General features: G+C 43.5%; 1 protein-coding gene across 1 annotated transcript in view; it reads right to left on the reverse strand.

The window, feature by feature from the left end:
- Positions 1 to 13,113, reverse strand: part of LOC134933881 (solute carrier organic anion transporter family member 1C1-like) — a 153,749-nt gene that overhangs the window by 62,242 nt on the left and 78,394 nt on the right. The window contains 1 exon segment of the mRNA XM_063929420.1: positions 10,290 to 10,485. Within this exon segment, the coding sequence (XP_063785490.1) occupies positions 10,290 to 10,485 (196 nt within the window).

Raw genomic sequence — 13,113 nt, forward strand, 5'->3', positions numbered from 1 at the left:
GGAGTGGTACAGTACAGGGGATAGGTGAGGTATAGTAATAATGTTGGTAGGGGAGTGGTACAGTACAGGGGATAGGTGAGGGATAGTAGTAATGTTGGTAGTGGTGTGGTACAGTACAGGGGATAGGTGAGGGATAGTAATAATGTTGGTAGTGGTGTGGTACAGAACAGGGGATAGGTGAGGAGTAATATTGTTAGTAGTGGTAGTAATAATGTTGGTAGTGGAGTGGTACAGTACAGGGGATAGGTGAGGGATAGTAATAATGTTGGTAGTGGTGTGGTACAGAACAGGGGATAGGTGCGGAGTAATAATGCTAGTAGTGACAGTAATAATGTTGGTAGTGGAGTGGTACAGTACAGGGGGTAGGTGATGAGTAATAATGTTTGTAGTGGAGTTGTACAGTACAGGGGATAGGTGAGGGATTGTAATAATGTTGGTAGTGGTGTGGTACAGTACAGTACAGGGGATAGGTGAGGGATAGTAATAATGTTGGTAGTGGAGTGGTACAGTACAGGGGATATGTGAGGTATAGTAATAATGTTAGTAGTGGAGTTGTACAGTACAGGGGATAGGTGAGGGATAGTAATAATGTTGGTAGTGGAGTGGTACAGTACAGGGGATAGGTGAGGGATAGTAATAATGTTGGTAGTGGAGTGGTACAGTACAGGGGATAGGTGAGGGATAGTAATAATGTTGGTAGTGGAGTGGTACAGTACAGGGGATAGGTGAGGGATAGTAATAATGTTGGTAATGGAGTTGTACAGTACAGGGGATAGGTGAGGGATAGTAATAATGTTGGTAGGGGAGTGGTACAGTACAGGGGATAGGTGAGGAGTAATAATGGTAGTAGTGGTAGTAATAATGTTTGTAGTGGAGTGGTACAGTACAAGGGATAGGTGAGGGATAGTAATAATGTTGGTAGTGGTGTGGTACAGAACATGGGATAGGTGCGGAGTAATAATGCTAGTAGTGGTAGTAATAATGTTGGTAATGGAGTGGTACAGTACAGGGGGTAGGTGATGAGTAATAATGTTAGTAGTGGAGTTGTACAGTATAGGGGATAGGTGAGGGTTTGTAATAATGTTGGTAGTGGTGTGGTACAGTACAGTACAGGGGATAGGTGAGGGATAGTAATAATGTTGGTAGTGGAGTGGTACAGTACAGGGGATAGGTGAGGTATAGTAATAATGTTAGTAGTGGAGTTGTACAGTACAGGGGATAGGTGAGGGATAGTAATAATGTTGGTAGTGGAGTGGTACAGTACAGGGGATAGGTGAGGTATAGTAATAATGTTGGTAGGGGAGTGGTACAGTACAGGGGATAGGTGAGGGATAGTAATAATGTTGGTAGTGGTGTGGTACAGTACAGGGGATAGGTGAGGGATAGTAATAATGTTGGTAGTGGTGTGGTACAGAACAGGGGATAGGTGAGGAGTAATATTGTTAGTAGTGGTAGTAATAATGTTGGTAGTGGAGTGGTACAGTACAGGAGATAGGTGAGGTATAGTAATAATGTTAGTAGTGGAGTTGTACAGTACAGGGGATAGGTGAGGGATAGTAATAATGTTGGTAGTGGAGTGGTACAGTACAGGGGATAGGTGAGGTATAGTAATAATGTTGGTAGGGGAGTGGTACAGTACAGGGGATAGGTGAGGGATAGTAATAATGTTGGTAGTGGTGTGGTACAGTACAGGGGATAGGTGAGGGATAGTAATAATGTTGGTAGTGGTGTGTTACAGAACAGGGGATAGGTGAGGAGTAATATTGTTAGTAGTGGTAGTAATAATGTTGGTAGTGGAGTGGTACAGTACAGGGGGTAGGTGAGGACTAATAATGTTAGTAGTGGTAGTAATAATGGTAGTAGTGGAGTGGTACAGTACAGGTGAGGAGTAATAATGTTAGTAGTGGTAGTAATAATGTTGGTAGTGGAGTGGTACAGTACAGGGGATAAGTAAGGAGTAATATTGTTAGTAGTGGTAGTAATGTTGGTAGTGGAGTGGTACAGGGGATAGGTGAGGGATAGTAATAATGTTGGTAGTGGTACAGTTCAGGGGATAGGTGAGGAATAGTAATAATGTTGGTAGTGGAGTGGTACAGTACAGGGGGTAGGTGATGAGTAATAATGTTGGTAATGGTAGTAATAATGTTGGTACTGGGGTGGTACAGTACAGGGGGTAGGTGATGAGTAATAATGTTGGTAGTGGTAGTAATAATGTTGGTACTGGAGTGGTACAGTACAGGGGGTAGGTGATGAGTAATAATGTTGGTAGTGGTAGTAATATTGGTACTGGAGTGGTACAGTACAGGGGATAAGTGAGGAGTAATATTGTTAGTAGTGGTAGTAATAATGTTGGTAGTGGTGTGGTACAGTACAGGGGATGGGTGAGGAGTAATATTGTTAGTAGTGGTAGTAATAATGTTGGTACTGGAGTGGTACAGTACAGGGGGTAGGTGATGAGTAATAATGTTAGTAGTGGAGTGGTACAGTACAGGGGATAGGTGAGGGATAGTAATGTTGGTAGTCGTGTGGTACAGTACAGGGGATAGGTGAGGGATAGTAATAATGTTGGTAGTGGAGTGGTACAGTACAGGTGAGGAGTAATAATGTTGGTACTGGAGTGGTCCAGTACAGGGGATAGATGAGGAGTAATGTTGGTAGTGGTAGTAATAATGTTGGTAGTGGAGTGGTACAGTACAGGGGATAGGTAAGGAGTAATAATGGTAGTAGTGGTAGTAATAATGTTTGTAGTGGAGTGGTACAGTACAGTACAAGGGATAGGTGAGGGATAGTAATAATGTTGGTAGTGGAGTGGTACAGTACAGGTGAGGAGTAATAATGTTGGTACTGGAGTGGTCCAGTACAGGGGATAGATGAGGAGTAATGTTGGTAGTGGTAGTAATAATGTTGGTAGTGGAGTGGTACAGTACAGGGGATAGGTGAGGAGTAATAATGGTAGTAGTGGTAGTAATAATGTTTGTAGTGGAGTGGTACAGTATAGGGGGTAGGCGATGAGTAGTAATGTTAGTAGTGGTAGTAATAATAATGTTGGTAGTGGAGTGGTACAGTACAGGTGAGGAGTAATAATGTTAGTAGTGGTAGTAATAATGTTGGTAGGGGAGTGGTACAGTACAGGGGATAGGTGAGGGATAGTAATAATGTTGGTAGTGGAGTGGTACAGTACAGGGATAGGTGAGGGATAGTAATAATGTTGGTAGTGGAGTGGCACAGTACAGGGGGTAGGTGATGAGTAATAATGTTGGTAGTGGACTGGTCCAGTACAGGGGATAGATGAGGAGTAATGTTGGTAGTGGTAGTAATAATGTTGGTAGTGGAGTGGTACAGTACAGGGGATAGGTGAGGAGTAATAATGGTAGTAGTGGTAGTAATAATGTTTGTAGTGGAGTGGTACAGTACAGGGGATAAGTGAGGAGTAATATTGTTAGTAGTGGTAGTAATAATGTTGGTAGTGGTGTGGTACAGTACAGGGGATGGGTGAGGAGTAATATTGTTAGTAGTGGTAGTAATAATGTTGGTAGGGGAGTGGTACAGTACAGGGGATAGGTGAGGGATAGTAATAATGTTGGTAGTGGTGTGGTACAGTACAGGGGATAGGTGAGGGATAGTAATAATGTTGGTAGTGGTGTGGTACAGAACAGGGGATAGGTGAGGAGTAATATTGTTAGTAGTGGTAGTAATAATGTTGGTAGTGGAGTGGTACAGTACAGGAGATAGGTGAGGTATAGTAATAATGTTAGTAGTGGAGTTGTACAGTACAGGGGATAGGTGAGGGATAGTAATAATGTTGGTAGTGGAGTGGTACAGTACAGGGGATAGGTGAGGTATAGTAATAATGTTGGTAGGGGAGTGGTACAGTACAGGGGATAGGTGAGGGATAGTAATAATGTTGGTAGTGGTGTGGTACAGTACAGGGGATAGGTGAGGGATAGTAATAATGTTGGTAGTGGTGTGTTACAGAACAGGGGATAGGTGAGGAGTAATATTGTTAGTAGTGGTAGTAATAATGTTGGTAGTGGAGTGGTACAGTACAGGGGGTAGGTGAGGACTAATAATGTTAGTAGTGGTAGTAATAATGGTAGTAGTGGAGTGGTACAGTACAGGTGAGGAGTAATAATGTTAGTAGTGGTAGTAATAATGTTGGTAGTGGAGTAGTACAGTACAGGGGATAAGTAAGGAGTAATATTGTTAGTAGTGGTAGTAATGTTGGTAGTGGAGTGGTACAGGGGATAGGTGAGGGATAGTAATAATGTTGGTAGTGGTACAGTTCAGGGGATAGGTGAGGAATAGTAATAATGTTGGTAGTGGAGTGGTACAGTACAGGGGGTAGGTGATGAGTAATAATGTTGGTAATGGTAGTAATAATGTTGGTACTGGAGTGGTACAGTACAGGGGGTAGGTGATGAGTAATAATGTTGGTAGTGGTAGTAATAATGTTGGTACTGGAGTGGTACAGTACAGGGGGTAGGTGATGAGTAATAATGTTGGTAGTGGTAGTAATATTGGTACTGGAGTGGTACAGTACAGGGGATAAGTGAGGAGTAATATTGTTAGTAGTGGTAGTAATAATGTTGGTAGTGGTGTGGTACAGTACAGGGGATGGGTGAGGAGTAATATTGTTAGTAGTGGTAGTAATAATGTTGGTACTGGAGTGGTACAGTACAGGGGGTAGGTGATGAGTAATAATGTTAGTAGTGGAGTGGTACAGTACAGGGGATAGGTGAGGGATAGTAATGTTGGTAGTCGTGTGGTACAGTACAGGGGATAGGTGAGGGATAGTAATAATGTTGGTAGTGGAGTGGTACAGTACAGGTGAGGAGTAATAATGTTGGTACTGGAGTGGTCCAGTACAGGGGATAGATGAGGAGTAATGTTGGTAGTGGTAGTAATAATGTTGGTAGTGGAGTGGTACAGTACAGGGGATAGGTAAGGAGTAATAATGGTAGTAGTGGTAGTAATAATGTTTGTAGTGGAGTGGTACAGTACAGTACAAGGGATAGGTGAGGGATAGTAATAATGTTGGTAGTGGAGTGGTACAGTACAGGTGAGGAGTAATAATGTTGGTACTGGAGTGGTCCAGTACAGGGGATAGATGAGGAGTAATGTTGGTAGTGGTAGTAATAATGTTGGTAGTGGAGTGGTACAGTACAGGGGATAGGTGAGGAGTAATAATGGTAGTAGTGGTAGTAATAATGTTTGTAGTGGAGTGGTACAGTATAGGGGGTAGGCGATGAGTAGTAATGTTAGTAGTGGTAGTAATAATAATGTTGGTAGTGGAGTGGTACAGTACAGGTGAGGAGTAATAATGTTAGTAGTGGTAGTAATAATGTTGGTAGGGGAGTGGTACAGTACAGGGGATAGGTGAGGGATAGTAATAATGTTGGTAGTGGAGTGGTACAGTACAGGGATAGGTGAGGGATAGTAATAATGTTGGTAGTGGAGTGGCACAGTACAGGGGGTAGGTGATGAGTAATAATGTTGGTAGTGGACTGGTCCAGTACAGGGGATAGATGAGGAGTAATGTTGGTAGTGGTAGTAATAATGTTGGTAGTGGAGTGGTACAGTACAGGGGATAGGTGAGGAGTAATAATGGTAGTAGTGGTAGTAATAATGTTTGTAGTGGAGTGGTACAGTACAGTACAGTACAAGGGATAGGTGAGGGATAGTAATAATGTTGGTAGTGGTGTGGTACAGAACAGGGGATAGGTGCGGAGTAATATTGCCTGTAGTGGTAGTAATAATGTTGGTAGTGGTAGTAATAATGTTGGTAGTGGAGTGGTACAGTACAGGGGATAGGTGAGGAGTAATAATGGTAGTAGTGGTAGTAATGTTTGTAGTGGAGTGGTACAGTACAGTACAAGGGATAGGTGAGGGATAGTAATAACGTTGGTAGGGGAGTGGTACAGTACAGGGGATAGGTGAGGGATAGTAATAATGTTGGTAGTGGTGTGGTACAGTACAGGGGATAGGTGAGGGATAGTAATAATGTTGGTAGTGGTGTGGTACAGAACAGGGGATAGGTGAGGAGTAATATTGTTAGTAGTGGTAGTAATAATGTTGGTAGTGGAGTGGTACAGTACAGGGGGTAGGTGATGAGTAATAATGTTGGTAGTGGTAGTAATAATGTTGGTAGTGGAGTGGTCCAGAACAGGTGAGGACTAATAATGTTAGTAGTGGTAGTAATAATGGTAGTAGTGGAGTGGTACAGTACAGGTGAGGAGTAATAATGTTAGTAGTGGTAGTAATAATGTTGGTAGTGGAGTGGTACAGTACAGGGAATAAGTAAGGAGTAATATTGTTAGTAGTGGTAGTAATGTTGGCAGTGGAGTGGTACAGGGGATAGGCGAGGGATAGTAATAATGTTGGTAGTGGTACAGTTCAGGGGATAGGTGAGGAATAGTAATAATGTTGGTAGTGGAGTGGTACAGTACAGGGGGTAGGTGATGAGTAATAATGTTGGTAGTGGTAGTAATAATATTGGTACTGGAGTGGTACAGTACAGGGGATAAGTGAGGAGTAATATTGTTAGTAGTGGTAGTAATAATGTTGGTAGTGGAGTGGTACAGTACAGGGGGTAGGTTATGAGTAATAATGTTGGTAGTGGTAGTAATAATGGGGGTAATTCCAAGTTGATCGCAGCAGGAACTTTTTTAGCAGTTGGGCAAAACCATGTGCACTGCAGGGGAGGCAGATATAACATGTATAGAGAGAGTTAGATTTGGGTGGGGTGTGTTCAATCTGCAATCTAAATTGCAGTGTAACAATAAAGCAGCCAGTATTTACCCTGCACAGAAACAAAATAACCCACCCAAATCTAACTCTCTCTGCACATGTAATATCTGCCTCCCCTGCAGTGCAAATGGTTTTGTCCAACTGCTAAAAAATTTCCTGCTGCGATCAACTTGGAATTACCCCCCATGTGCACTGCAGGGGGTCAGATATAACATTTGCAGAGAGAGTTAGATTTGGGTGGGTTATTTTGTTTCTGTGCAGGGTAAATACTGGCTGCTTTATTTTTACACTGCAATTTAGATTGCAGATTGAACACACCACACCCAAATCTAACTCCCTCTGCACATGTTAAATCTGCCTCCTCTGCAGTGCACATGGGTGGTCATTCCGAGTTGTTCGCTCGGTAATTTTCTTCGCATCGCAGCGATTTTCCGCTAACTGCGCATGTGCAATGTTCGCACTGCGCCAAGTAAATTTGCTATGCAGTTAGGTATTTTACTCACGGCATTACAAGGTTTTTTTCTTCGTTCTGGTGATCGTAATGTGATTGACAGGAAGTGGGTGTTTCTGGGCGGAAACTGGCCGTTTTATGGGTGTGTTTGAAAAAACGCTACCGTTTCTGGGAAAAACGCGGGAGTGGCCGGAGGAACGGAGGAGTGTCTGGGCGAACGCTGGGTGTGTTTGTGACGTCAAACCAGGAACGACAAGCACTGAACTGATCGCACTGGAAGAGTAAGTCTCGAGCTACTCAGAAACTGCACAGAGAAGTCTTTTCGCAATATTGCGAATCTTTCATTCGCAAGTTTGCTAAGCTAAGATTCACTCCCAGTAGGCGGCGGCTTAGCGTGTGCAAAGCTGCTAAAAGCAGCTTGCGAGCAAACAACTCAGAATGAGGGCCCAAGGCAGTTGGTTTTGCCCAACTGCTAACAAAATTCCTGCTGCGATCAACTTGGAATTACCTCCAATGTTGGTACTGGAGTGGTACAGTTCAGGTGAGGAGTAATATTGTTAGTAGTGGTAGTAATAATGTTGGTAGTGGAGTGGTACAGTACAGGGGATAGGTGAGGAATAGTAATAATGTTGGTAGGGGAGTGGTACAGTACAGGGGGTAGGTGATGAGTAACAATGTTGGTAGTGGTAGTAATAATGTTGGTACTGGAGTGGTACAGTACAGGGGGTAGGTGATGAGTAATAATGTTGGTAGTGTTAGTAATAATGTTGGTAGTGGAGTGGTACAATACAGGGGGTAGGTGATGAGTAATAATGTTGGTGGTAGTAGTAGTAGTAATAATGTTGGTACTGGAGTGGTACAGTACAGGTGAGGAGTAATACTGTTAGTAGTGGTAGTAATAATGTTGGTAGTGGAGTGGTACAGTACAGGGGATAGGTGAGGGATAGTAATAATGTTGGTAGTGGAGTGGTACAGTGCAGGGGGTAGGTGATGAGTAATAATGTTGGTAGTGGTAGTAATAATATTGGTACTGGAGTGGTACAGTACAGGGGGTAGATGAGGAGTAATAATGTTAGTGGTAGTAGTAATAATGTTGGTAGTGTAGTGGTACAGTACAGGGGATAAGTAAGGAGTAATATTGTTAGTAGTGGTAGTAATAATGGTACTGGAGTGGTACAGTACAGGTGAGGAGTAGTAGTGGTAGTAATAATGTTGGTAGTGGAGTGGTACAGTACAGGGGGTAGGTGATGAGTAATAATGTTGGTAGTGGAGTGGTATAGTACAGGTGAGGAGTAATAATGTTAGTAGTGGTAGTAATAATGTTGGTAGTGGAGTGGTACAGTACAGGGGATAGGTGAGGGATAGTAATAATGTTGGTAGTGGAGTGGTACAGTACAGGGGGTAGGTGATGAGTAATAATGTTGGTAGTAATAATATTGGTACTGGAGTGGTAGTGTACAGGGGGTAGATGAGGAGTAATGTTGGTGGTAGTAGTAATAATGTTGGTAGTGGAGTGGTACAGTACAGGGGATAAGTAAGGAGTAATATTGTTAGTAGTCGTAGTAATAATGGTACTGGAGTGGTACAGTACAGGTGAGGAGTAATATTGTTAGTAGTGGTAGTAATAATGTTGGTAGTGGAGTGGTACAGTACAGGGGATAAGTAAGGAGTAATATTGTTAGTAGTGGTAGTAATAATGGTACTGGAGTGGTATAGTACAGGTGAGGAGTAATACTGTTAGTAGTGGTAGTAATAATGTTGGTAGTGGAGTGGTACAGTACAGGGGGTAGGTGATGAGTAATGTTGGTAGTGGAGTGGTATAGTACAGGTGAGGAGTAATAATGTTAGTAGTGGTAGTAATAATGTTGGTAGTGGAGTGGTACAGTACAGGGGATAGGTGAGGGATAGTAATAATGTTGGTAGTGGAGTGGTACAGTACATGGGATAAGTAAGGAGTAATATTGTTAGTAGTGGTAGTAATAATGGTACTGGAGTGGTACAGTACAGGTGAGGAGTAATAATGTTAGTGGTAGTAATAATGTTGGTAGTGGAGTGGGACAGTACAGGGGGTAGGTGATGAGTAATGATATTTGTACTGGAGTGGTACAGTACAGGGGGTAGGTGATGAGTAATGTTGGTAGTGGAGTGGTACAGTACAGGGGGTAGATGAAGAGTAATAATGTTGGTAGTAGTAGTAATAATGTTGGTAGTGGAGTGGTACAGTACAGGGGATAAGTGAGGAGTAATATTGTTAGTAGTGGTAGTAATAATGGTAGTAGTGGAGTGGTACAGTACAGGTGAGGAGTAATACTGTTAGTAGTGGTAATAATAATGTTGGTAGTGGAGTGGTACAGTACAGGGGATAGGTGAGGGATAGTAATAATGTTGGTAGTGGAGTGGTACAGTACATGGGATAAGTAAGGAGTAATATTGTTAGTAGTGGTAGTAATAATGGTACTGGAGTGGTACAGTACAGGTGAGGAGTAATAATGTTAGTGGTAGTAATAATGTTGGTAGTGGAGTGGTACAGTACAGGGGGTAGGTGATGAGTAATGATATTGGTACTGGAGTGGTACAGTACAGGGGGTAGGTGATGAGTAATGTTGGTAGTGGAGTGGTACAGTACAGGGGGTAGATGAAGAGTAATAATGTTGGTAGTAGTAGTAATAATGTTGGTAGTGGAGTGGTACAGTACAGGGGATAAGTGAGGAGTAATATTGTTAGTAGTGGTAGTAATAATGGTAGTAGTGGAGTGGTACAGTACAGGTGAGGAGTAATACTGTTAGTAGTGGTAATAATAATGTTGGTAGTGGAGTGGTACAGTACAGGGGGTAGGTGATGAGTAATAATGTTGGGTATGGCAGGGCCACTGACCCTGTGATATGCTGGTATGTTGTGTCATGACTACAAGCCTGGTGTATGACGCTAACCTGATGCTGTTACCGGCCTGAGAATAAAGGTAAGCTGTTTGAACCATTAACCCAGCGTATGTGACCCTCGTTTCACAGTATATATATATATATATATATATATATATATAATGTATGTGTGCACAACTGAGGCAGCAATCCACCTTGTACCCTATACATACCCGTCATAGGACACAGTCAGACCAGCCACGGGGGCCCTCCCGCAGCCCAGTACAGCCAGGCACAGTAGGAGGAGGTATCCTATCACAGAGGAACCCAGTAACAGCCTCGCTGCCCCCACAATATGTATCCGACATTTCTTTATGATGATCCCACCAGAGAAGACCCCAAGAGCCACGGCCGGGATGTTAATGAGACCTGAGGAGACAGAACGAGGACCATTATTACATCTTATACCAAAGGCTGCAGGACAGCGAGTACATTATATATTACAGGAGATGTCACCTCCGTCTTATAGCTGCAGGACAGCGAGTACATTATATATTACAGGAGATGTCACCCCCGTCTTATAGCTGCAGGACAGCGAGTACATTATATATTACAGGAGATGTTATCCCCGTCTTATAGCTGCAGGACAGCGAGTACATCATATATTACAGGAGATGTCACCCCCGTCTTATAGCTGCAGGACAGCGAGTACATTATATATTACAGGAGATGTCACCCCCGTCTTATAGCTGCAGGACAGCGAGTACATTATATATTACAGGAGATGTCACCCCCCCGTCTTATAGCTGCAGGACAGAGAGTACATCATATATTACAGGAGATGTCACCCCCGTCTTATAGCTGCAGGACAGCGAGTACATTATATATTACAGGAGAGGTCACCCCCGTCTTATAGCTGCAGGACAGCGAGTACATTATATATTACAGGAGATGTCACCCCCGTCTTATAGCTGCAGGACAGCGAGTACATTATATATTACAGGAGATGTCACCCCCGTCTTATAGCTGCAGGACAGCGAGTACATTATATATTACAGGAGATGTCACCCCCGTCTTATAGCTGCAGGACAGCGAGTACATTATATATTACAGGAGATGTCACCCCTGTCTTATAGCTGCAGGACAGCGAGTACATTATATATTACAGGAGATGTCACCCCCGTCTTATAGCTGCAGGACAGCGAGTACATCATATATTACAGGAGATGTCACCCCCGTCTTATAGCTGCAGGACAGCGAGTACATCATATATTACAGGAGATGTCACCCCCGTCTTATAGCTGCAGGACAGCGAGTACATTATATATTACAGGAGATGTCACCCCCGTCTTATAGCTGCAGGACAGCGAGTACATCATATATTACAGGAGATGTCACCCCCGTCTTATAGCTGCAGGACAGCGAGTACATCATATATTACAGGAGATGTCACCCCCGTCTTATAGCTGCAGGACAGCGAGTACATCATATATTACAGGAGATGTCACCTCCGTCTTATAGCTGCAGGACAGCGAGTACATTATATATTACAGGAGAGGTCACCCCCGTCTTATAGCTGCAGGACAGCGAGTACATTATATATTACAGGAGATGTCACCCCCCCGTCTTATAGCTGCAGGACAGCGAGTACATTATATATTACAGGAGATGTCACCCCCGTCTTATAGCTGCAGGACAGAGAGTACATCATATATTACAGGAGATGTCACCCCCGTCTTATAGCTGCAGGACAGCGAGTACATCATATATTACAGGAGATGTCACCCCCGTCTTATAGCTGCAGGACAGCGAGTACATTATATATTACAGGAGATGTCACCCCCGTCTTATAGCTGCAGGACAGTGAGTACATCGTATATTACAGGAGATGTCACCCCCGTCTTATAGCTGCAGGACAGCGAGTACATCATATATTACAGGAGAGGTCACCCCCGTCTTATATCTGCAGGACAGCGAGTATATTATATATTACAGGAGATGTCACCCCCGTCTTATAGCTGCAGGACAGCGAGTACATCATATATTACAGGAGATGTCACCCCCGTCTTATAGCTGCAGGACAGCGAGTACATCATATATTACAGGAGAGGTCACCCCGTCTTATATCTGCAGGACAGCGAGTACATCATATATTACAGGAGATGTCACCCCCGTCTTATAGCTGCAGGACAGCGAGTACATCATATATTACAGGAGAGGTCACCCCCGTCTTATAGCTGCAGGGCAGCGAGTACATCATATATTACAGGAGATGTCACCCCGTCTTATAGCTGCAGGACAGCGAGTACATCATATATTACAGGAGATGTCACCCCCGTCTTATAGCTGCAGGACAGCGAATACATCATATATTACAGGAGATGTCACCCCCGTCTTATAGCTGCAGGACAGCGAGTACATTATATATTACAGGAGATGTCACCCCCGTCTTATAGCTGCAGGACAGCGAGTACATCATATATTACAGGAGAGGTCACCCCCGTCTTATAGCTGCAGGACAGCGAGTACATCGTATATTACAGGAGAGGTCACCCCCGTCTTATATCTGCAGGACAGCGAGTACAGCGTATATTACAGGAGAGGTCACCCCCGTCTTATATCTGCAGGACAGCGAGTACATCATATATTACAGGAGATGTCACCCCCGTCTTATAGCTGCAGGACAGCGAGTACATTATATATTACAGGAGAGGTCACCCCCGTCTTATAGCTGCTGGACAGCGAGTACATTATATATTACAGGAGATGTCACCTCCGTCTTATAGCTGCAGGACAGAGAGTACATCATATATTACAGGAGATGTCACCCCCGTCTTATAGCTGCAGGACAGCGAGTACATCATATATTACAGGAGATGTCACCCCCGTCTTATAGCTGCAGGACAGCGAGTATATATTACAGGAGATGTTACCCCCGTCTTATAGCTGCAGGACAGCGAGTACATTATATATTACAGGAGATGTCACCCCCGTCTTATAGCTGCAGGACAGCGAGTACATCATATATTACAGGAGATGTCACCCCCGTCTTATAGC

The sequence above is a fragment of the Pseudophryne corroboree genome, chromosome 6 (genome assembly GCF_028390025.1).
Source record: "Pseudophryne corroboree isolate aPseCor3 chromosome 6, aPseCor3.hap2, whole genome shotgun sequence".
In the NCBI taxonomy this organism is placed as follows: domain Eukaryota; kingdom Metazoa; phylum Chordata; class Amphibia; order Anura; family Myobatrachidae; genus Pseudophryne; species Pseudophryne corroboree.